General features: G+C 41.2%; 2 protein-coding genes across 6 annotated transcripts in view; one reads left to right on the top strand and one right to left on the bottom strand.

Moving 5' to 3' along the window:
- Positions 1-217: 217 nt before the first annotated feature.
- Positions 218-14,844, top strand: ZRSR2 (zinc finger CCCH-type, RNA binding motif and serine/arginine rich 2). Of its 2 annotated transcripts, none has more exons than XM_064708026.1 (11): positions 218-315; positions 2,110-2,189; positions 2,331-2,427; positions 2,722-2,830; positions 3,122-3,208; positions 5,412-5,450; positions 7,572-7,687; positions 10,621-10,834; positions 13,098-13,153; positions 13,334-13,443; positions 14,071-14,844. In XM_064708026.1, exons 1-11 carry the CDS (start codon positions 269-271, stop codon positions 14,556-14,558), a joined length of 1,443 nt encoding a protein of 480 aa, XP_064564096.1. In that variant the 5' UTR covers positions 218-268; the 3' UTR covers positions 14,559-14,844. The 2 variants fall into 2 exon arrangements, with proteins under 2 accessions (XP_064564096.1, XP_064564106.1); XM_064708036.1 differs by having other exon boundaries at positions 256-315; positions 2,334-2,427; positions 14,071-14,669.
- Positions 14,845-19,138: 4,294 nt separating this feature from the next.
- The window catches only part of AP1S2 (adaptor related protein complex 1 subunit sigma 2), a 31,007-nt gene continuing 25,006 nt past the window's right edge, over positions 19,139-25,139 (bottom strand). For 2 of the 4 annotated variants that reach the window (XM_064708077.1, XM_064708056.1), the window contains one exon: positions 19,139-21,047. In XM_064708077.1, coding sequence (XP_064564147.1) covers positions 21,000-21,047 — 48 coding nt within the window. In that variant the 3' untranslated portion in view covers positions 19,139-20,999. Of the gene's footprint in view, positions 21,048-23,340; positions 24,776-25,139 lie in introns of those variants that run through there. The other 2 variants (XR_010439544.1, XM_064708066.1) reach the window with 1 other exon arrangement.

The raw sequence follows: 25,139 nt of genomic DNA, 5'->3' as shown, positions 1-25,139 counted from the left end.
GACAACGGAACGTTGCCTTCCCCTGCCCTCAGTGCCGCCTTTCCGTGCCCCCGCTGCCGCCTGTCCCTGCCCCCGCTGCCACCTGTCCCTGCCCTCAATGCCGCCTGTTCGTGCCTCCGGTGCCGCCTGTCCGTGCCCCCAGCCCGCACCGGCCCCGCTGCCCTCAGCCCCGGGATCTCGGCGCACGCCCGGCCCCGCGCGCGGCCGCCGGAACCGATTGCGCGCCCTTCCGCCGAAGGGTCACGTGACGTCCCGTCGGTCCCGCAAGATGGCGGCGCCCATGTTGGTGCCCGAGCCCCCCCTGGGGAAGCCGAGGTGAGGCCGCGGCCGGGCCGGGGCTGGGACCCCCCGGGGCAAGGGGGAGGGCCCGCGGGTCCCTGCGGAGAGTCACGGCCCCGTCCTGGCCGGGACCGCCCGAGCGCACGACGGCCGCGGCTGAGGCCGCCCCGTGGCCGGGCCCGGCAGTGGCGCAGCTCCGCGCGGCCGTGGCCCGGCGGGACGGGGGGAACTGGGCTCGGTGTTTCTCGGGACGGGAAGGCGGCAGCGCTGGGGGTGTCGAGCGGGCCCGGAGCGGCTCAGCCGCGGGCGCGGGGCGCTGCCGGTCCCGTTCCCGGCCGATCCGGGGGGAGCGGGGCTCCGTGCCGGCCCGGACCAGCTGCGGCGGGGCGGGACAGCGATCCGCGCCCGGGAAAGCGGCGGCACTGAGAGGTGTGCGGGACAGCGGAGGCTGCGGCGCGGGGAAGCAGCGGCATGTGCGTGCCCGGGCTGAGCCCCGGCCAGCCCCGCCGCCAAGGCCGTGGGCAGGGCAGCCGTGCTCCAGGGGGATTGCCCGGCCGGGGTCTGCAGGCGTTCGCCCAGGCCTCGCTCCGGTGTCCTGCGGCTGGAGGCAGGGGCCATGCCCAGCCCTGGAGCGGCTTGGGCGCCGCTGCGCCTTGCCCGTCAGCCCTGTGCCCATCTCTCCTGTGCTGGCCCGGGAGTCCCTCCGTCCCTTCCTTCCTTGGGCTTCAAGAAAAAGAAGTTCCCAGGAACTGGGGAGGAGCTTCTCGCTTGTCAGTCCCAGGCACCTGCTGAGGGATGCGATCCATTTCAGGCAGGGACACGAGGTGTGGAGCGGCCAGGCTGGCCGGGGCAGAGGCACAGGGCCCAGGTGGTGACATTGTCTGTGCGGGCAGGCGCTGCTGTCGGGACAAGCACCACGGTTGTCACCTTGGCACGCACAGGCGTGCAGGTGGTGAGGATATGAGCAATCCTGAACAGGATTGGAGATGTGGGTGAAGTTCTGGCTGGCTGAGTTACACTTGTGGAATCTTTTAAAATTACACACTCCAAAAGGGGAAGGTATTAATCTCCCATCAGCATTTGGTGTGGCACAATGACAAGAGCAGAAGGTGATCCCTTATTCCTATATCTCCATTATCACCTGGCTAGGAAGAGGAAAGATAGAATGAAACTTGACAGAAAAGAGCTTGATGTGAAAAGGCTTTTAGACATTAGAGGCATTTTAACCATAGTGAAAACGTGGTGCTGCTTGTAGGCAGCTGGTCAAAGCTGTCAGACAAGCATGGAGGAGTCTGGCCAAGCTTCTGTAGCAGAAGGGCAGTGCTGAGCATTGTCTGTGGGGGCTGTGGAGTGTGTTTTGTTAGTTGTGCATTGAGACTGCTGCATGTGGAAAATAACAGAGAAAAGAAAGGACTTGAAATTTCATGTCCTGTAAAAGAAGGACTAAAATGTGCTGAAAGTTGTACCAAAGTTGTAGGGTAGGAGATCCCCAAGTTTTTCTCCCTTATCTTATCTAGTGACCAAGTTTCAGGAACTGAAGGAGATTTCATGGAGTTGGTGATGATGTTGAGTACTGCAGAGCTCAAAGAAGATGAGACCCCATGTCAGGTCTTCTTGCTGCTGCCCATGTGCAAGTCTGAACAGCACAACCACAGATTTACAGATTTCATTGTCACATCAGATGCTGCTGTGCAGTTACTGTTTCATATAAATGCCTGTTAATCTGGCAGTTTGTGGGATTTTGTATTGCTGAAGGAAATTAAGTGCATGTATACAGTAAAAATTATTTGCTTGTCTGTTTTAACATAAGCAATGTTCTCTCATCCTCAGCCATCAAAAGTACAGAGCTATTCTGAAGAAGGAGAAGAGGAAGAAAAAGCGGCAGGCGCTTGCCAAACTAAGGGACTCAGGTACTGAAGTGTTTGGCACTGTCAGTGGGACTAGAAGTGATTGGGGATTTTTGGGGTTGTTTTTAAAGACATCATTTTGTGTATCTGTGCTGGCCATAGCATGCAGTTATGTAGATGTGTTGAATTGTGCGTTTTTATCAGAAGCTGCAGGAAAAGATGAATCTGTGTCTGAGGAGGAAGAAGAGGAAGTGGAAGAAGAGGAGGAAGAAGAGGAAGAAAAAAAACTTGAGGCAGAAAGGTGAGAAATCTAGAAAATGGCATATATGCAATAAACACTTTTGTAATCAATTCCATTTTAGTACTTTGAAAAGTTCAAATATACTCTGTGAAACACAGTCTTTATTGAATATGTCAGTCCTTTCCTTTAAAGCCTGAATGATTGCTATGGAAATTTCTCTTTTATATAAGATTAGGTAAGTTGCAGTTATTACTGTAGTAATAAATACAATATTGAATTGTTTTTATGACAGTTGCATCAGTCATGGGTGGTCCTTAACTTGGTGGTCTGAGTGGTGTCTGGTTTCTTTGGTAGACAAAAACTACATGAGCAGTGGTTGCTGAGAGAAGAAAAGGCCCAAGAAGAGTTCAAGCTAAAGAGAGAAAAAGAAGAGGCTGCAAGAAAGCGTCAAGAGGAAGAAGAGGTATAAAGATGTAAAACCTTAGAGTTGTGCTAGGCAACAAGGTAGCTTAGTGTAGTAACTTTCATTATTCTTGATGCTGGTATGTTTGAAAGCATTGAGTCTCCACTCTTTTGTATAGAAAAGCAGAATTGAAAAGAGAAAAAAACAACAGCTCTTAAAAGGGCTTTTGTCAGATTTAATTGCTTCTGACTAGATGAAAACTTAATGGACAAGAAGTTGTAATGCAACATGATGCTTCTGACTCTGATTGTAAAGCATTGTTCCTTAATTTATTTTTTTTATGTCATAAAGAGGAAGATCAAAGAAGAATGGGAAGAGCAGCAAAGAAAAGAGAGAGAAGTGGCACAGCAGAAGCAACAGGAGAAGAGAGAGAGAGAGGTGATTGCTGGTGGTGGGAGGATATGTATGTTACATGTCCTGTGACATGATCAGATGCAACAGTTATGCATGTTGAAAAGGGATTTTTTTATAATTAGCAAATGCATTAGTTTACCCATTTTGTCTAAGTTCCTAAACCATTGTTCAGTGTTAAAAAGTATAACTCCTGTTAACTCATTTGGTTGTTCACAGTATGTAATTGTTTACATCAGGTAAATACAAAGGTACTGTGCCAGTGCAGGTTCTGATAAGTGCACTTTCTACATCATGTGTTAAACATAATCCTTCCTTAATGTCCCAGTTACACACAGTCAGTGCTGAAGAAAATGCCCAAAGAGGATATGGAACATGGAAGTACATTGCTGCTGTTCCTTAACACAGTTCTTAATCAAAAGATGTGTTACAGCTCTTCTTTACCTGACTCAGCCAACAGGATGTATCTTTTTTCAGAGCTCCTTGGGTGGAATAAAAATGATACTGAAGATACAAATCATTGATAACATTTCTGTTAATGATACATTCATCTTCAGTTTTACAAGTTCAGTGACCTGGATGTAGGGGGTCCTGTACAGTAATCCAGTGTGAGTTCTGGCCTCTTATTGCCACTGAAGAGTGACTGCAGCTTTCTAGGATCTGGCCACTTTAGATTCTGCACAGTCACAAAGTTTGCAGTCATTTCACTGGCAGCTGTGTCTGATAGCCACAGCAGGAGAGGAGCCATGAGCAGAGAGCTTGGCTGTCTGCAGTTAATAGTTGGTTGTGCTACTGATGATGTAACACTTGAATGAGGGATGCCAAAGAACAGTAGTTACTGTATTTCCTGTCTTACTTCCTCTGGTGTTCAGATGTCCATTTCTGTCTTTGCAGAGTAGGGAGAGAAAATTATGCTCATGTCCTTTATTTAGGGTTGAGATGCAGTTTGGAGAGAGTTGAACCATGATAACAGCAGGATTTTAATCCTCCCCTCTATCCTTGTGTCTGGATGTGCCCAAGGTCTCAGTGGGATAACTGGTGTTCCTGAACTAGATGGAAGCAGCTTGTTTTTTTATTTGGTTGTTGGATTCTTTGCTTTGTGTTTTTCTGGGTTGTTATTTCCGGGGATAGTGAGTTAAATTGGCTCATAGAGGGCAATGACAGGCACCCAGAGGGAAACTGATTACCCAGCTAAAAGCAGAGCCACCTATTTTAGCAGCAGAAAGTTGTTTAATTGGTTTTGCTCGTGTCTTGAAACAGCAGTTTATTCAAGTTCTGACAAGTGATGCAATAAAAAAACTGATTTCCCTCCCTAAAATGAAGAAATAGATTTTTCTGGTTTGATGGGTGATGGTGATTAGAGGCTTTTCTGGAGAGGGTGAAGGATTAGTTTTGGGTTTGATTTTTTTTGTTTGTGTGGTTCAGGGAGTTTTGTTTGTTCTGTTTAATTTTTCTTTATTAGGGTGGGTATTATCTAATATCCTTGGTGATCAGTACCAGATGCTGTCTGGGTCCTCATCTTTAATTGCATTTTTTAATTTTTATTTGCTCTTTTTAAATTTAATTAATTCTCTTCCAGTCCTAGCATATTTTCTTGTCCTGATTATATTAAAATATCTTTTTTCTAGAAACTTCATAGAGCAATTTATTAGAAGCAATGTCCAGCCAGTTTTGGAGAGTTGTATTGTTATGCTCAGCCCACTTAGCAAAATGAAAGGAAAGAATATCCTCATTGCTTTCCTGTATTTGGAAGGCTAGATATGGTTAAATTACAATGTTTACGTTTTTTACCAGTTACATCTCTTGCTTTAACAGAGGCTCACCAAGCATTGCATTTTTCTGTGTATTCCATAAAATGTGTAAGTTAAAACATTTTGTGCAACTAAACAATTATGGACTTACCTGTAACCAGGCTGTGTGCTAGAGCAGGAGATTTAAGCATCAACAGTTCAATGATAGTTTTAAAAAAGAAAATTAAACTTCTCTGTTGTCTATCATTTAGTTTAGAAGATTATCTACATGAGGGTCTGGTCTGATGTATCCTTTAGCAGCTTTGTAGTACCTGAATTGCTACAGAGCCAAAGTAAATCTCCTGTTTTTAAAGCAAACCCCATCACACTTTCATTATGCATAATCACTGAGCATTGTAAATTAGGTTCTTAACTAAAGAAACCAGATGTTTTGTGTATCCTCAGGGTTTTCACTAGTCCTGTGTTTGCACCATTTATAGGCAGCTGTGCAGAGGATGCTGGATCAAGCTGAAAGCCAGGTATGCTCACAGACTTTCTGAAAAAAGAACTGAAAAGTAATTTAATTTCCATCCAGTGTTTGCCTTCTAGCATGCTGTCCATCTGCTCTCCAGAACCTAATGGCCTGAATAAATTTAATATATAGTGGCTTGCATGAGCTGTAAACAATTATTTACTGGGTGGAACATAATTAAGCATATTTCTGGCTGGTTGGTGGCAGTGCAGTTGTGCATGCTGATGACTGTTCAGGAGGTCTGAGTCAAAATGAACCTGGAAATACTGCTGTGTGCTGTTAAAAACCACTGTGCATGATGGTTTATTTGTGAATTGTAATTCTAAATAAATCTGTCAGTCCTGGGTGGCAAGATAAACTTGTCTTTTTAAGCAGATGTCAGGCTCTAAATAAGAGGATTGAGTGGTAGAGAAGGGCACAGATCCTTAATGAAAAGAAAAAAAGGTGGGGGAGAGAAAAGCTTGACTGCTTGGATGCCTGGAAGAGCATGGATCTCAAGCTGGCAGTGTGTAGAAAAGAAAACTGCAGTTTTCATGAGACTCTTAGAGATTGCCTTAAAGAATAATTTGGATTTTTATCCCTGTCATATGGTTAAACTTGTGAAGATTTCTGCTCTGTTTAAACCACTGCATGAATCTGAAAAATAAGTTTTAACCTAGTTATCCATTGTTTATTGACTGCCATAGCTACACTGGAGTTACATTTGGTTCCAAATCATGTTTAAACAGTTCTTTAGGCAGGGAATCTGTTTCCTAAGATGGGTAGGAAACTGCTCTGATCTGCTGCCTGCCCACAGCTCAAAATGCATTAGCAGTCATGTCTGCAAAGGAATAGTCAGAAATGTGGTATGCTAGAGACTGCATTAGAGTAGCAGTTCAGGGTTCATTTACTGCTGACATAACAGGGCTGTTCTGGTGATAGAAAATTATGGCTGCAAGTCATGAGCAGAATTGGTAGCTGGGTCAAATGCTGCTTGTGAGTAAAAAGAATTTTCAGTTGATTTAAAGTGAGAACTTAGGCCAGTCAGCTTTACAGATTGTTTGGTTAGAATGAAAATTCCTTTTAAAATATGTGTCTTGGTTGTAGTCATTCAAGGCTTGCAACTTGGTGAGGCCATTTTGAATTAGAGAATTTTTAATTACCCAAGATGATCAGTATGGACACTTTTACTTCCAGTGCTAACTATGAATTTCATTTTTTTAAATTCTGCCCTTTGGCAGGTTACTTCTTTTTTAACATTTTCTAGATGCACATAACAGTGATAATGATGAGCTTGCTGAGCTTTGGGCTGTTGCAGAGAAAAATAAGTAGTCTCAGCTTTCTCTCTGCCAAGTTGTGGTGGTTTTGGCTGGGGTAGAGTTAATTTTTTTCATGGTGGCTAGTATGGGGCTTTGTTTTGGATTTACACTTAAAATAGGGTTGAAAATGTGGAGATGTTTTTGTTATTGCTGAGCAGGGCCTACACAGACCTTTTCTTCCAAGGTCTTTTCTGATTCTCATATTGCCTCACTGGTGAAGAGGCAGAGGGTGAATGGTTGGTTGGGAGGAGACACAGCCAGGGCAGGTGACCCCAACTGACCAAAAGGATATTCCAGACCATCTGACATCCTCCTCAGTGTATGAAGTGGGGGAAGAAGAAGGAAGGGGGGGACATTTGGCATGATGGTGTTTGTCCTCCTACATCACTGTTATATGTGGTGGGGCCTTGCTTTCCTGGAGATGGCTGAACACCCTCTTGTCCCTGGGAAGCAGTGAATTAATTCCTGAGTTTGCTTTGCTTTTTTGCCTGGCTTTTGTTTTCCCTCTTAAACTGTCTTTATTTCAATGCATGAGTTTTATATCTGTTACCTTTCCGTTTTTCCCTGATCTCACTTGGTGGGGCTGTGAGGAAGTGGGTTGGGGCTCTGGGGCTTGGCTGCTGGCTGGGGTTAAACCATGACACAGATGTATAAAGTGAGACCCAAAGCACAGGGCAGCTTTGAAAAACAATGCTTTAAATAGGTTCAGCTTGCCTTGTAGAAACATAGTGCTCATAACTGCATGTGAATTCAGTTGTTAAGTTTTATTTTTTACACTCTCTTTCTTTACTGTTTTCTAACTATTGTCTATTTTAATGTTTTTTCCACAGCTGGAGAATGGTGTGAGTTGGCATAACCCAGAGCCCCCAGAGAATCTGGGAACAGAGAAGGACAGAGCAAATTGTCCATTTTATATTAAAACAGGTTCCTGCCGATTTGGAGACAGGTAATCCATTGAATATTTACCAGGATGGAAGTGTGTTGGGGAGATAAAACAGAGGCAACTTACTTAGGTCATAAGAAAACTGAGGAAAAATTGCTGCATAAAATACTTCTGTGTATTTGGATGTGGACTGAGAGCAGAGCATTGTCTGGCTGGAATTGAGCTGGTTATTGATATGGCATATCACTGATGGTGCATTCTGGCTACATTGGTTTTTCTTAGCCTAGACTCATGCACAGGTATATTCTGATAGAATGTATATGGTCTGTTATTAGTACAGGTCTGATATGTCAGATGCTAGTTTTTTATATTTTCTAATTTGCATATGTTCAGATCCCAAATGGACTAAATAAAGTAAGTTAAGGTAAATCTGCACACTTGGAAAGTTGTTAGGTAGCTTCCAGAGTTCTCACTATTTGAATGTGTGATGCATTCAGTTGTGATTCTGGTACACTGACAGGGTGCCCCTGTCTCAGGAGGGACGTGTAGTAAAAGGGAAGAACAGAGAAGCTCATCAGGATGATGAGAGATGAGGAGCACCTCTGTGGAAGTGGCTGACAAGTCCAGACTGCTTGCAAAGAGGGAGGTGGAAGAGGACTGTGGTAAACAGACAGCAAACTCAGGAGCAGGGTGGGAATGATTATTTGCAACTTAGTCAGGTGTCTCAGAATGTTTACCAGCTTTGACACAGGAAAGACTTTCTCTTATGAAACAAATGGCAAACTTGTTCCCAGAGGATGCAGAGGAAACTGGAAGTATAAATGAGTTTATGGAGTACATGTTCATTGGTGACCAGGAACAATGATGACCCAAATGCAGCTTCTGGTTTGAGAATCCCTGATTTTTTCTCCCTGCTAAGGAGAAACAACAGCTTAGCAGGGAAGGACCCTGATATTTATTACATGAATCCTCAGCAAAAACTTACAAGGTTATTTTACTAACTTGTATCACTGAGATATGTGCAGTCTAGCTATTGTAGTTTTCTTTATCCTGGGAGTAATGTGTTCCAGTGTGATGTATATTGAGGATAATTATAAGATAATTCAACTATATGAAAGCTTCAAGTTCATATTTTTTTTTCTATCCTGAAATATGTGTTGAATTCCATAATAAAAATTTCACCAGCTATATCACTGCAGACATCATTTTTTTCAAATGTCTTGGTCTTTGTAGTCTTCGCAGTATTTTTTTGTAGTGATCTTTAATGGAGATAACTTCCATGGATTATTTATGGATTCCATAAAACTCAGTTTTGCTTTGAACTTTGCATTTGAACTATGAATAACCCTTGGAAAATAAATACTGAGAAACATCATATTCTGCCCTTCCTCTTTCACCCCTATTGATCTCAGCTACCTCACTTTAATCTTCCTTCTTTTTCTTCATATACCTGCTTCCTTCATAATCTGGTCATTTTAACATCTGGTGCTGTCTCTAAGTTGGAGGACTGGTACAGCTAGGATAGGACTGGAAGGATGGGTTGAAAGGAGTTGTGAAAAACTAAGAGCCAGTGTTATCAACAAATAACTACTGAACCTTGTCAAAGCTCACTATTCAGCTTATTCAGCTCCTGAATAAGCTGAAACTGGCTGAGTTTGCTACTACCAATTTCCCCAGTAATTCAAACCTAATATTTTGCAGTAATATTGGATTCTTGGGTCATTCATTTTCCTTGGGGTTCCTTTTTTTCTGTCATGTGAATATATAATTTTGTGTGCAGACAATATTAGGGGGGTTTCATATTTTCTGTTCTATTATTGAAATTGAACAGCAAAAGAAGGCAGCTTCTAAAATGTAAAAAACAATAATCATGAAATTAATTGTTTCCTGGTTTAGTTTTGGGTTTGGAGATTGGATTTTTTTGTTGTTGTTGTTTGCTTTTTGAAGTCTAAGGGGCCAACCAGAAGGTGAGAGTCCATTTCTGATTTGACTGGGTACAGAAAAGCTTCCTAGCTGAAGTCTGGGTTGTAATTGTCCATTTTGAGAACTGACCTCCCTGCAGTTCTTTTGTGCTGCCCAGTGACATAAAGAGACTAGACTAGTCTGGATGTTTTTCTGGTCGTGAAAAGGAGAAAAGTGTTGGAGAGTGCATGACCCAGTTGCTTGGGATTCATAAAGCACAGTGAAATAAGCATGGAGAACATCTGTGTTCTTACTGAATCTAAAGATGTCTAGGGGAGAACTGTATTTCAGCATGTTAGCAAGGTAGCCTGAATATGATGGATGGTGAGGGACATCTAATACTTTTATGGCTGCCAAGAAGCTGCAGATTAAGATATGACTGATTTAGAAGAATCTTTTTTTTTGTTTGTTTGGGTTTTGATTTTTGTAGGTTTTTTTGTTTGTGGATTTATGGTTTTGTGGGTTTTTTGTTGTTGTTTTTACCTTTGTGTGTTTTGCTTTGGTTTTTTTTTCTGTTGGAAGTGGAAAAATACCAGTCTTATACTCATCCAGGTGCAGGTCTAAATGTGCTGTTCTTCCCACATTCCCACCTTCCATTCCCATATGATGAAAACAACTACAGTACAAGTTTTTCAGTTTGCAAAAAGAAGAGCAGGGACTTGCTTTAAAATCTCTTTCTAGAGAGACTCCTGACAATCTTTTAAGCCCTTCAGAAAATGGGAACACATTAACCCTTGTAGCCGAAAAGAAATTACTTCCCAGCTCTCATTGTGACACTGGTATCTATAACTTTTGTAGTTCTGCCTTCCTAAGCAAGAATGTGTTTGTTAATGGCATTAAGGAACCCCTAAAGTTATGTACAAACTCACTCCAAAATATTTGGTTTAGTAATTGAAATATCTTGATCTTCCACTAATCGATTTTCTTTTATAATAACTGTGAATGAAAATGACAAATGTTTGAAGCTTCAAGAAGTGTATTTTCTGCTGGAGGTGCCAATCTTTCCACTTTCCTTTTTCACTGCACCTGTGCAGGTGTTCCCGCAAGCACAACTACCCCACATCGAGCAAGACGCTGCTGGTGCGAGGGATGTTCATCACCTTTGGCATGGAGCAGTGTCGCAGGGACGACTATGACACAGATGCCAGTCTGGAGTACAGTGATGAGGAGACCTACCAGCAGTTCCTGGAGTTCTATGAGGATGTGCTCCCCGAATTTCAGAATGTGGGGAAGGTGGTTCAATTCAAGGTAGGCATCTACGTGCGGTTTATGAGCCTTGCGAGGAATTCTGTCCAGCATGCCCCAGCTAAATCCTGTGGGCACTAGGGAACTATGCTGTGTCCTTACAACAAACTGTGCATCTCTCATGGCACCTGTAAACTTGTCACTGCTCTTACAGAGCACCATCTTACTCTGGGTGAATCTTCTCTCCCATTCATCTCAAGTGTTACAAAAGCCTGGGCTTCTATGTTGCACGTTACTCACACTACTCAACAGTCCACTTATCTCATACTCCTTTCTTTTCTTATCCTGTGCAAAGTCCCAGCGAGTCCATTAAGACTATTAGACAATATAAATATATCTGAGCTACTGTATTTGGGCCTAAGGAATGAAATAATGGGGTATGAAATGCATTTGGAGTGTACATCCAAACAATGTCATTTTAGGACTGGCTGAATAAAATAAAACCAGATTACAATGAACTGAAAAGATAGCAGATATTTCAGTAGGAAGAATTATAGAAAGGTAAGTTACATAAATGGTTTTGAGATTTGTCATCCATCCTTAGTTTGTGCATTTGGTTTGCTCAGTGTTTTGTACTGAGTTTTTCCCATTTATAATTTGTTTCTTATGGGGACAAAGAGGGATCTCTGAATGGAGACCTCAGAGATGAATGATGGGTGCTAACAGTCCCATGTTGCCCCAGAAATATGCAGCTTGGATGGTGCAATCTCCTTGTATCTGAATCTATTGCAGCATCCCTTTCTGCTTGCCATTCCTGAGTGTTTTCCTGCAGTCACCAGGAGGCATATAGTGCCTTTTCTTCTTTTGTGTTCATCTACTGACAGCTGCCTCAGGACTGAGATGGCATTAGCATTTCAAGCAAGAGCAAAGTAGGAGTGAGTTTTCAGTAGTTGTATAATGAGCTTTATAGGCAAGAAACCTTTACTTGTTTGGAGGAGTGGAGCATCCCCTCCATATTTTGAGTCATGGAATAATAGCCAGTTGTCCTCTACTAGCAAACAGGATGCAGATTCATTATGGAGCATGGCTTGAAAAGCCTTATCAGCAAAGTCAGGTCCTTGGCTTTGTACCATGGTTCTGTGCAGGTGTGCTAAGCTGCACCTGCTTGGGTCCCTGTCACTATTAGTGTGCCATTCCTTGGCTTCTAAGGCAATTGTACAGCAGCAAGATGATTCTCATGCACATTTTCACTGCATTAGAGATGCTTCAGAAAAACATGTTGGCTGCAGGGATCCTAACTGTGAGTGAGCTGAGCCTCTGTGACCATTTAGAATCAGATTAGACACACCCCTCTGTCAGATTACTTACTTTGCCAGTGTAACCCAAGGTTTTATTCTGGCTGTTTTTTCTGGGAAGCTGCTCCAGAATCTGGAAGGTCCTGATAAAACACTACCTTAGAACTCTAGGGTTCTTTTCCTACCCAAAAATGTCTATGGCAAAATCATTCTCACTTGTTCTTGTATTGACACTGTTTATCTCAAATAGTTTGACTCCTTATCCTGTAATACTTAATTATACAAGTGCTTGTTATTGTGGCTGAAGCCCTTTGCTGATCCAGCACACACAGAGTACCCCTGAGGGTCAGTCAGGGTTCAGGGATGAAAGGAGCCGCTAACTTTGTTTGCTGCAAATATTGGAAGAGACCTGCAGGCAACAGAGGCTGGAATCACAGTTTGTCCTGGAGAACTGGGTTCCACATGCCTGGACCTGCCTGTTGGAATCTTTTGTAACTAGCAGCAAACTTTTTCAAAGTTAATTTTTGAGAGCTTTAGATCTACTTTGAATGCTAAACTATAACAAAAAAGGTTTTTCAGAACTGTACAGTGAAACATGGTGTCACCAGCTTTTTGAAACCATTTTAAAGGGATGCTGTGAAGATACATTGCTCTAGAGTCTCTTATTGTAATGAATCCCTCATTTCCATGTGAGGATACTAATAATTGCTGTCAGAGCAGGATTTTGCTGTTGCACATAGGGTGTGCAAGACAATGGAGTACAAGCTTTCCTGTGGACTAAGTGAAGCCAAGGTCTCAGAGTTAATCCAAGCATAATTTAAGCATAAGACAGAAAGGCTTTTTGTTTGTTTGTTTGTTTTGTTCTGTTTTGTTTTGGTTTTTTTTGATTAACACTTAGTGTTTTGAAAAACATCATCTCTAAGTTGTTATGGATGAACTGTCTTAAATGAGAATTGCCCATCTCAGAATGTGTGAGCTGTTGTACAGCATAAACCTTCCACTGCCCTAATTTCATGTTTCCATCCCCTCAGGTCAGTTGCAACTATGAGCCCCACCTGCGAGGAAATGTGTACGTCCAGTACCAGTCGTAAGTACTCACAGTCTTACCAAGAGTTACAGCTAAACTCCAGAGCTGAGTGATGAGTAATAAGTGTTTGTATCATCCATGCAGTGCATTCTCACACTGTAGTGGGAACCCAGAATTGGGAAGGGGTGTCTGAAATGATTGTGTGATGGTCATGCCATCTGTTGTTTTTCCTTTTTAAAGGGAGAAGGACTGTCAGGCAGCTCTGGCTCTGTTCAGTGGACGATGGTATGCAGGCAGACAGCTTCACTGTGAATTCTGTCCTGTGACGAGGTGGAAAACTGCCATATGTGGTGAGTCTTGGAAAAGAGAGTATGTGTAACTGAAAGAATACTCACTCATGGAGTGAAAAAGAGGGATTAGGCTGTAGCTTTCAGATTTGCCTAATGTTGTATTCATTTCTGTTTGGAAGACAAATGTCTTGTGCAGATCCAGGAAAGAAAGGGAGTGTAACACCATGTCACATAAGTGTCTGAATTATTCTAGTGGATTTACCATGGTCTAGGAAAAAAGTTTTTGATTCTTGCTTTTGAAATAATAATCTTAAAGTGAAACTCCAAGAAGTACTGGTTTATCTCTTGAGAAGCAATGGCAGTTTCTGGACTATCAACACTTCTAAGCGGTAAATATAACATGTTCTTTATTTACCTTCTTACATTTAGGTAAATAAAACTTAATGAAATAAAAAGTTAAGTTTGTTCTAAGCTAAAACCAAATCTTCATAGCTGTTAAAAAGCTAATTCCAAGAAAAGTACACCATGAAAATTAATCTTTTGAGTTAAATTGATAGGTGGTCAGATGCATGTTCTTCTGTTTGGAGAAGCAAAATTCAGTTTATTTAATTTCTTCCAGTTGGTACATAATGAAGAAAGAGATTTAATAGGTCTGGTTAAAAAAAAGCAAACCCTAATCTGTTGCAGGTTTATTTGAAAGGCAGAAGTGTCCAAGAGGGAAACACTGCAACTTTCTTCACGTATTCAAAAATCCAAACAACGAGTTTTGGGAGGCCAACAGAGACATACGTATTTCTCCTGAACGGACTCATCAGTTGTCTAAAAACTCTGAGAGGAGAAACCGCTCGAGCCATCGTGACGACTATTACAGCCGCTCCAGGAGGAGGGGCAGCCCCAGCCCCGACCATTCCCACCGCAGGAACGGAGAATCGGAGAGGAAGAAGAGTCGCCGCAAGAACAAGAGGCGGCACCGCTCGGGGCGGTCCAGGAGCCGGGAGAGGAGGAGGTCCCACAGCAGGGGCAGGAAGAGGAGAGGCCGCAGCCGCAGCAGGAGCCGCAGCAGGAGTCACAGTCGGACACGCAGCAGGAGCAGGAGCTCCTCTCGATCCAGGAGCAGGGGTAAAAAGAGATCAAGCAGCAGAGGAAAAAATAGTGAAACTCCCAAAACAAAGTGAGAATTACTTTCAGAAATCACTAATTGATAAAAATAGAGCTGAAAAAGAAATCTTCCCAACAGGGTACCAGATATATATCTGAATTTCAAATAAAGTTTTGTTGCACATTAAAATGTTTCTTCCTAATAAAGGAACGTAGTTTACTGTGTGCAAAGCTTGAGAAAATTTAAAGTTTTCAGTCCTGTAGAAGGTGTGAATGTCAAGTACTCTAGCTACTCTGTCCCTCTGAACAGCTGCAACACCTGGATGCACACTGAGTGCAAATAGAGAAGTGAAGCCTCTTTGGTATGTGCTTATTTCTGTTATGTGTATGTTAAGTGTTTACTGTTCCTGTAAGGAGTTAGTACAGAACAGCCAGTGTGCAGTAAATTCACACCCCAGCACACTGCAGATCCAGGTCTGTGTAGATGATTGCCATTTGTATTTTTCATCTGTTTATTGGAAATTGCTTTCCAGACAAAGACAATATAATTGTTTTATGAGTTGGAGAAAAGAGATCTCAAAGACATCTGTGTTTGATTGTACAGTACTGGTCCAGTAGGAGCTTTTTGGTCACGAGTGTTGGATTTTTCTCAGCCCTGACTGAGCTGCTGAGCTGATGGCTTGTAGGGATTGCAGTAGACTAAAACCAGGCAGAAAGTACACAGAGAAACAATCAGTTTATTCAGTACCTTAATCCCCAAGTAAGACTGGAGACCATGCAGCTGTAATCCTTGAGTGAGGTTAGAACTGCTTTGCATACCTCTTGGTTGCTCACCATTTGTAGGTGAAAAGAACCTGCCTAACTTGGGCTGGAGGGGTGCAAAGTGTCCACAGGGAACCAAAGATGGGACTGTGAAGGCTCAGTCAAGATGGCTGCAGAGTGGCTGAAGAAACTGAAGGGTTTATACATGAAAGACTATTTCATGGTTTTGGGAGAGGAGGACTTCACTTAGAGCCTTTTGAGGTTTATTTTACAAATAGTTTAAGGCACCCTACTGCCTTGCTTTCCCACAGCCAAGGTGAAGAGTAGGGTACGTAAAAATGAAATTACTGGGACAAAACCTCCTTGAAATGACAGCTGTATTAGCAAAGTACCTGCAGTTAGAGAAATCCTTACCACTATCTTTTCACTTTTATTTAAAAGATTTGTGCTGTTAGATGTACTGTATTTCACATGCTTTACCTTCAGGTTTTAACTTGGGCACCTTAGTGTCCTCAGAGAGCTTGTAGCACCGAAGGTGCAGGTGCTGTAATGGTCTGTAGAGACACCTCCCTGTCTTTAGCTTCCCCAAAGAACTGGGCTCCTGCCTTCAGAGGGCCAATCAGACCCCAAGAGTTAGAAGCCTAAAGCAGGCATGAAGTGCTCCCAAACAGGAATTCATTACAATTCCCAGCATAAACTCCCTTAGAAAATCTAGGTATCTGAACTTTACCAACAGCATTCCTCGCATCAAGAATGTTTTTCCCCAGGATAGTTAAGATCAAGTGAAAATTGTTTCTGGATATGATATATATATTTTTGCTTTTCTAAATGCATAGTGCACCTAGCATGCTGATTATATATTTTTCCTTCTTTCTTCATGTGTAACTTGTCCAATATGGAGTAATACAACAAAAGTGATGTTCAGTTCAAACCCAACTTCCATGATATATTGTCATAACTGTAGGCAGAGCTGTAGCTTAGTTAATTTGATTAAATGTTTTAGTTATTAACAGATGTAGGAATTGTAATTAATTAGCATAACTTATGAAATAATAACTTTTTTAAAAGACATATTTCAAAGGACAGACAGCACAAAGTTTTTAATTCCATTTGAGAAATTTGTTACTGCCAGTTTCTTATAACGTACCTTTTTCTCATCACTCCTTAGAGACAAATTTTCCTTGAGGTTTCTGTTTTTTTATAGATGCTCAATTGTCTCACTGGGTCACTTGCACTGCATGTGGCAAACTCTGGTTCAGTTGCCCACCACCGGCTGGTTCCACCCTCCCTTCCAAGCTGCCCTGCTTCCCAGAGCTCTCAGGTAGAAGAGCTGGCTTGTGCCCCCGCTGTGCACCCCGTGTCACGCGGACAGATGTCACAGAGAGAGCATCAGCCCAGCAAAATCAGCTGTGCAGCTCAAGGAAATGTGGTGGGAACCTGTGACCAGTGAAGTGAAATAAGCAAACCAAGTCTCCATGGGATTAGAAACTAAGTGCCCAGTAATAACCGTGTGAGAATTCCACAGGTGATTAGGCTCCTTGTCCCCACAGTTTTGCAACAGGATTTGAGAAGTTAAGTGGCTGTATTTAAAAAAAAAAAAAAAAAAAAAGACAAAAAACCCAAACTTGCTCAGAAATGCATGTAAAAATTTAAATATACTTTATTTCTGCTACTACAGTGGCTGAAGCTTCAGCTTGTTTTTCTTGAGGTCTGGACGCAAACGTGCTGGCTGTACCTGTACAGTGTAGGACTGGTAGCTGTGATTGCCCTGCACTTTCATACACTGTCTGTTTATTACACAGAATTTGAGTGCTGTAGATCTGACATTTAGCTTGCATTTGTTAGCATGACACCTGGGATTCCACCAGTTTTCTAACTTTGGAGTTTGTATTTTTCAGTATTGTTTCTCTGCTTCATAATCTTAAGTAGTGTTATATGCATGGTTTTGTGTTTCCTTATTATTTGAGTGAGCTGTTTTATTCTGGAGAGACAGACTAGAAGTTTTTTAATGTTAAGCCTAATTATTTTCTTTCCCAAAGGGAAAAAGCCCCAGAAGAACATGGAAAGGATTTAAATTTGTAAGGAACAGCCTATTCCCATTGCGTTATTGTGCATATTCCACAAAAAAGGACCTTATAAAGTGAATTAGTATGGGCCAAGTTTTGTTTTGTCTTCAACTGCTATTTAAAAGTAGCAGTATTTCAAAATACTTATTTTTCAGTTGTGAATTCTGCAGGGATCATGGGGGTGCTTTGGAGCAATTCTGGCATTTACACAGAGGTTCAGGGTGGCAGTGCCAGGGCCTGCCAGCTGCCCTGCTTCAGTCAGGATGGGGAGCAGGTGCTGCCCTGCCCTTCAGTGGAGGAGGAACAGCCCAGGCAGGCAGCAGCACAGGGGGAGCCCCTGTAGGCATGGGCACTGTTGCTGCCCAGCAGAATTAAGGCATCAGGGAGCTGGACTTGCCCCGTCACAGGAGAGCCTTCCCTCCAACTGTAGCTGGGGGCACTTCTGTGGGATTTCATTCCCTTTCTGCCTGTCCAGAGCAGCAAACCCCCAGGAGGGGTTGAGGAGGGTGGCACGTGTCTGTGTGTTGAATGCAAGGCATTTCTTGTGGACACCCAGCAAAGCCTTCCCTCTCCGGCCCCAGCCTTTGTGTGTAGGGCACATTGTCCAAAATGCATCCCAAGTGACTCCTCTCCCACTTTTATGCCCTGTGATGGCAGCATGGCTGTTCTGCATCCAGTTTTGCATTAGCACGTTCAGTGTACTGAAACTGCCCTCTGGTTTACCAGTGACATTCCTGTGCGCTAAATAACTTGGTTTTTTTCTAAAGACATGCAAGAGCCTGCTAAAAGATGCTATTGCTTCCTGTCCTGGATCAGCACTTCTTACAAAACATGAAAGATGGAAGTTTATGATAATTAATAACCTAAAAGCCTAATTTACTTTTTACATCATCCAAAGAGTGCAGCTCATTTTGCTTTCACTGTAAGCTTTTAAGTAAAATGAACCTCATTTATTCCACATACACTCCTGCTCAGCACTGACGCATCAGGTGAATTGGTATCTATGGCTGAAAACCAAAACTGATATGACATGGACAGGTAACATGCTGAGCTGTGGGACAGACTGCAAAGCAAACTGGACAACTGAAACCCACGGTACGTGGGAACTTGACAGAGGCAGCCACAGGGTGAGCATCACTGTGGCCTCATTACCCCAAAAGGAACAGCACATGTTCAGGAAGGCCTCGTCGAGTAAAAGACTTAAGTCAGTGAAGTTGAAGACATTTAAGACAACAATCAACTTGCCTGAACAATCCAGAAATTCCTTCTTCTTCTTTAGCTTTCCCCAGCCCTTCTGCACAAGACAGGAAATTCAAAACCTGGAATTTCATTTCAGAAATGCCCGAAGATGTTAATTTTTCCTCATGCTTTTGCTGATAACATCAAGCAGTTCAGTTCTTTTAGAAAGGTGGAGAACAGATTCATGTGACGTATTTTTGGTCAAGACCAGGATTGTAAACATTGCATTGACTTGTTCAGAATTCTATGAAAAGAACTGAATATTCAGTCTCTATTATCCAGAAATCTCTCTCAACATGTGGTTTAATTTTCAAATGAAGTGGTACTACCCCATCAATTTAACATCTACTTAAATAAATTTCATGTTTAATGTGGCAAGCTTTCCAAAAACTTGCTAATTTATTGCTTTCTCTACAATTTAAATGGATGTAAATAACTAAACTTGGACACAGTATCCTCAACATTTTTTAATGAAGTGCTCAAGAACAGGTTAAGCACTGTAATAAAATTTCCCTTTTTTTTAAGCCAGCACTGAGTGGCCTCTTCTTTCCTCTGTGAATACAGGCACTAATTACATATAAACACAGTAATGGTGTAAAAATGGACATTTATTACAACTAAACCAATGTGACAGACAGAGGTCAAACAGTTTGTCACAATCACAACAAAGCTTAATCCAGCCAAGCACATACAAGTGACAGTGTAAACTTTAAAAACATGTTTAATACATATAAAATTGCTTCTGGTTTGACTTAAATCCATTTTACCACTACAATCTCACACACAGGGTCCTTTCACTACCCCTCTACCCTCATCTACCCCTGCCCACTGTGCACTGGGGAAATGCCCTGGGACAAAAAACAGTCTCTGGAATCTGTGTATAAATCCTGGAATGGGCACCCATAGACAAGTTCTAATGGCTTGAGTTCACAGGCACCACGCTGGCACTGCCACAGGAGTGGCACACACAGCCTGGGCCTGGCTGGCCGCTCTGCTGGCCCAAGTGCTGGCGCTGGGATCTGGATCAGGGCTTAGAAGTGGCACCACTGCACCTTTCCTTTGGCTGGTACTACTGAACCCACTCTGCAGCAGCACTGCCAGAGCTGAGCTGTGTGCAAACATGGCACCACTCAGGTGAACAAGTCAAAACTCCCAGGGGAAGGTGTCTGGGTGGACAGGGAGGGGACAGGAAACAGAACTTGGCTACTTCCAGGTGTAGACTGCCACTGTCTCCCTCAAAATCACACAGGGAACACATTTCTGCTAGTGAAACAGGCTCAGTCCCTAATTACTGAGAGTCTGTTCAAAGTGTCAAAATATTCCTGGGTATCAGTTCACATGATTTGTAGTGAATATCCCATACAAATCTAATGGTTAAGAGCTCTCACTGCCAATTAGTTCAACTACATCACGCAGGAGTATTGTAAGGGATGTAGCACATGTTTAATGTGTTGATCAAGAAAAGCAGTTAAATGACTGACACTTAGTGTGTCCTAAAGGTACCTATACACCCAATGAAGCATAACTACAAAACACCAAAAAATACGAATTAGTTGGGAGACTTTGAGAGAAAATAATAAAAGGTCCCTTCTGTAAAGCTTCTTCTTTCCCATCTTTCAAAGTATTCAGTTTTCATTATGCATCTCTCTATTCAGTTAGAAAGCTGACCTCCATGTGTTCATGGTCAAAGCAAGCTAATATCAGACCTAAAAACAGTTTCCTTATTCAGTCTGGGCTGGTTTTCCTTCTCTCCTACATGCATTCCCTTTGAAGTATAGTAACTTGCACAGTTTTGCTCAAGAAGTTACACTAAAATACACCCTTCATGTCTAGTGAGTTGATCAGATTTCTTAAAAAAGCAGTTATCACCTTAACAGTTTTTTACCAGTTTGATATGCAGATCCTGGCAGGATTCTTTGGTATAATGACAAATTCAGTAGTAAACAGGTATTTCCAATCATTATGCAACAACTGAAATAAGCAGAATAATCACAAGTGGTGACTAAAATGTAGATGAACAAATTCTTTGGTTGCATAAACACAATTTCTACACCGGAACATTTCATATTTGGAGTTGTCCATGTAGATTCTTTTCATTTAGGTAGGCTATGCTTATGTCATAGTAATACATTTATTTCCTGAAGTCAAGTTCGCTTATAAAAAACAGTAGGCTTATCGAAGTCAAATGCAATTTTCCTATAAATGTAGTGAAGGGAAACACTGAGTCAATTTAAATCTAATTCCCTTTCATTTATAAATTTTGAACTTAGGCTTCTTGTTCCCTTTTCAAAACAAAGTATTTTTGTATTTTTCTTGTAGGCCTGAATGAAGCAGCTTAGCAAAACAGTAATACTGACAAACAGCATCTTACACCATTAGCTAAACATTACAATGAAGGCAGTGAACATTTACAGTATGAAACACTGAGATGGCATCAGCTGAAGAGAAGATTTATGTCAATCCAATTTCTTCAAGTACACTACGTGGGGTCTCTGCTTCCTACGGAGGGAAAATTTGAGACAGTAGTAAATGAACACTGTTTCTACTGAGCAGAGCGGTACATGAGTTAGTATGGAAGATGCTGAATTGAAAAAGAAAGCTGAAAAGACATGAAAACATGGAAGCACTGCAGTTTGCAAACATGGTATTAGCTGCACTTTTCACAGAGCTGTTAATTAGATTGCCATGGTTCACAAGAATAGCTGGTGGATTTTATTGCCCTTAAGCATAATAAAAATAAAACAATTTAGATCTACCAGCAGGGAACAAATCACAAGTGAATAACAGAGATAGGAACTAGGGAAGGATGGGGAAGGAGCTTGCAATGGAGCCAGTGAATTTTGTGGTGAATTGTTTCAAGGGTCTCAAAAATCTGTTCAGGAATAACAAATAAGTGGATGAATGAATCTACAGATGCAACTAAGATACAGTATCCCTTAAGATCTTTATAAAAGAGTTTTGGTTTGGTTTTTTTATACAGTGATCCCATGTTTTTAATTAACAAAATCAGGTCACAGTACCTTGGTAATGGCTGGTGTCAAATTGATCCCTTTCAAAGAGGGAGGAGTTTTTATTACAGGAATTTTATTATTCCACACCAGGCATAAAGTTTTAAGTTAATTCTCATCTTAGAAAGCTTTCCTTAGATTCAGAGAAAGTTGTTTAATACCAAATTCCAAAAAAATTATCATCAGTTTTGTATTCATTACTTCCATAGCATCTGAAAAGAAATTGTTTGAACTAGAAATGTTAGGCTGAGCCTTTTTTAAAATAACTATTAACAATGCCATGATAAATAAAGGGGGATACTGTGTCCGTATCAAAACAAAAGCTTTAACATCAAGAGCATGAATAAACTTACTTTAGCATCCTAAAACAAGACATGTCATGCAGCAGAAAAAAAAGCAGATAACAGTTAAGGCAGCCAACAAATTATTTTTCAACTGCTTTGCAAATATTTATTAGAAAAATAGTGTTTATAAAACACAAAATTAAACACTTCAAACCTTGCAAATAACATCAGAATATTGTCTCTATCAGCCTTGACTATGTGGCACAAAATGATCAAGTTCACTATGATCATTCAGCTCATGTATAAGGTGATTCAGCAGTGAAGGAACAAGCTATGATACTTTAAGTCAACTTCATCAGAAATCAGTCAGAGCTTGGAACAGGCATATTGAAATGGCTTCTAAAATCCAGCAGGAAATAAAAAAATTGCAATAAAAAGGCAAGTTAAATCTGAAAACAAGATACTTGGTATATTAAAGATGTAGTGCTGGCTTGGTTTTTTTTCCCTCACACATGCAATATTTAAATATTCTTAGAACTGCAGTGACCTAGACAAAGCCAGACAGGATGTCAGGATTAAAGATTTACATGTGTATTTTAACAAAACCCCAAAAGGAGGCACTGACTGAAGAAATGGTTGTGTAGCATTTCTAACATAACTTTTGGTATTATATTCTCAGATTACTTTGTTGCATTCACTCTGGAAGACACACACCTCCCCTATCCACCAAGGTAAGGCATTTTACTCAAGAAATCCTATAGTGTTAACTATGACAACAGAACTGAAGAGCATTCTACAAGAATACAACTTCTCAAGCATTTCAAGGTCCCCAAAATATTTGAAATAAATTCACTTTTTAATTTTAAATTGATTAGACAGTAGTGGGCACTTACGAGTTACACAGGAGTGCAACACGACATTTACAGTTACCTGAAAACAAGTTCTTCATAGCTGTGAGAACATGCAGAGCAGCGCTGCCACTGTTTTTAGAGCAGTTTGTCTTGTTGTTTTCACTGCCATTTCAAAGTCTGAGATGATTTTCAGCAGGCATAAACTTAAACACTGCATTTCTTCACGTAAATCAAGGTCACTAGCTAACCATTAAAAGCAACCTATTTCAAGGACATTAGCTACTGGGCCACAGATACATCACCCATAGAACTCAGATTTTTTTTTTTAATGTTTTTTATTACTAAAGCAGTAATCTTGAAACAGATGTGCCTTCCTCATCAACAATATAATTTCAAGGAACACCTAAAGGCTAATGTCTTTTGCTAGAAGAATAAATTCATTAATTATTACCTTTAAGAAACAAATAGAATGAATTATGTTTTGTTCACATTATTTGTTTTACTAAGTGTCAAACATTTTATCCAATTCTTAGGTAAAATATTCTGCAGTGTTATATACTACCTGCAGCTCAGAATCACCCAAGGCAAACAACAAATTTGAAATATCAGAACACAGATGAGGAAAAAAGTCATTCACATGAGACAAAAGTGCATGCAATACTTTATTTCAAACATGCCAGAAAAGCTAATTCATTACCTAGTCATTTAGAAGCAAGCAGCTGTATACAGATAACAAGAAAAACAGCATCTCATTACAGCTCAATGCACAGCATTTTAAGCCAACAGGCATGAAATAATGCAGGCTAAAGCAGCATTAACCAGACATCCAAACACATTGTTAATGGCTTACAGAAAAAAGGCAAACTTGGAAATGGAAAACCACTCCTATGGTCTTGTTTTCTAAGATTTCAGAATGCTGCAAATCCAATCCAAATCTTTTGTCTAATCCCCTAAATCTCCCAATTTTTTGTCAGTTTAACATTTGGAAGGTAGTGCATTACCACATATAGTACAGGGAACTAGCTTGTTTGTGTTTCATTTTAGTAACTGCCTCCTTGATAATTCATGGAAACAATTTTCAGAATCAGGCCTGGTTTTAGGTTACAAACAGGATGCATTACATGGCCTCTCACTGCCCACTTTTCAACTGAATGCATTTATATTCCCCTGCGTGGCAGTTCTCCCATACACAAGGCAGCCTGCATTTAAAACTGGAAATGCCAATTTAAGAAGGCATATTGCAAGTATACTGTTAATGGACTTGGATCTTTCCAACCCTAATCATTAATGGCTGGACTCAATAGGCTAAGAGGTCTTTTCCAACCCTAATGTTTCTATGATTCCATTATTCATTTGTCAAGCAATGGTACTGTACTCTCTTTCAGTTCAAGTAACTTAAATTACTCACAAGAGCATTCTGCACACTTAAATACTAATGTTTTAATTTCAAATTTACCCATTATTCTCTTTGACCTAATCAGTTATGGCCCTCTCCTTTTTGTTAGGTCAGTCACACTATTGTGCCAGTCTTCACAAAGGGATAGTGTTATTTGCATCTTTAATTAAGATGCATGGTCTACACAGAATTTAATTCAGCATCATTTAATACTTGTGTGTATACACATTTCACATGATACTTCTCCTTCACTACTTTCTCTGTAAGTCTTAAATTAAGAGTATGTTTAAATACCACCACCACCTATTTAAAAGATAAATGTGGGTTGAGTAAAGTTACAATATAGGTATTGCAGTATATAGATGTTTAGCTCAGAAAATGCTACAGAACTCAAGCATAAGACTTCAAGCTTACACACAATAAAAAAGTTAAACCATATGGCAACACGCACAAGTTTTGTTGAAACGAGACATGTGAAGAGACAACACTGTAAAACAGAGGGGGAAGAGGAAAGTACAACAGCAGAGAATGGTTGTGGCATTCTATTAGATTCAGGATGACTGGATTCAGCAAGCTGATGATAATGTTCTGTCATGAGTAAGTCACAGGTCTATCTCCTCTGAAATTCTGCATGCATGATGAATGAAGCCATTTAGTACACTGGTACATTAAAGTATTCATGACGTGGCTACAAAAGAAATGTACATATTCTTATACATAATAGAAAGGTGGACAGATATGCAAGAAAACAAAAGTATTACCTTGCTATTGTATCTCTGACATTAAAAGGACATTTGATACAGAAATAAAATATTGTATTTTTGACTACTCTAGATGTCCAGGGGGTGAGGGTAGTGGGCAGAATCATTGTTTTACCCCCCCATACTTGCATGCTGTGTCCAACAACAGACAGAGGAACTTCATATCATAAATACTTTATTACATAAGCTCAGAGTTTCTTCTTAGCCAAAAAAAGTTTGAAGCTCCAGAGATGGGCCACCCCATCCATTACTTGTCTCTGCATCAGGCATTGACTGCTGGCTTCCGTCAGA

This window comes from Zonotrichia leucophrys, chromosome 1 (genome assembly GCF_028769735.1).
Source record: "Zonotrichia leucophrys gambelii isolate GWCS_2022_RI chromosome 1, RI_Zleu_2.0, whole genome shotgun sequence".
Lineage (NCBI taxonomy): Eukaryota > Metazoa > Chordata > Aves > Passeriformes > Passerellidae > Zonotrichia > Zonotrichia leucophrys.
Note: the sequence above shows the minus strand (reverse complement) of the source record. Positions and strands in the feature narration are given on the sequence as shown.

Bases quoted from the DNA above. Each gene is read 5' to 3' on its own strand.
- ZRSR2 (XM_064708026.1), top strand. From the start codon at position 269: ATGGCGGCGCCCATGTTGGTGCCCGAGCCCCCCCTGGGGAAGCCGAG. The intron at 7,688-10,620 runs GTAATCCATTGA...GCACCTGTGCAG, and splicing joins TCCTGCCGATTTGGAGACAG to GTGTTCCCGCAAGCACAACT. The intron at 13,444-14,070 runs GTGAGTCTTGGA...AATCTGTTGCAG, and splicing joins GTGGAAAACTGCCATATGTG to GTTTATTTGAAAGGCAGAAG.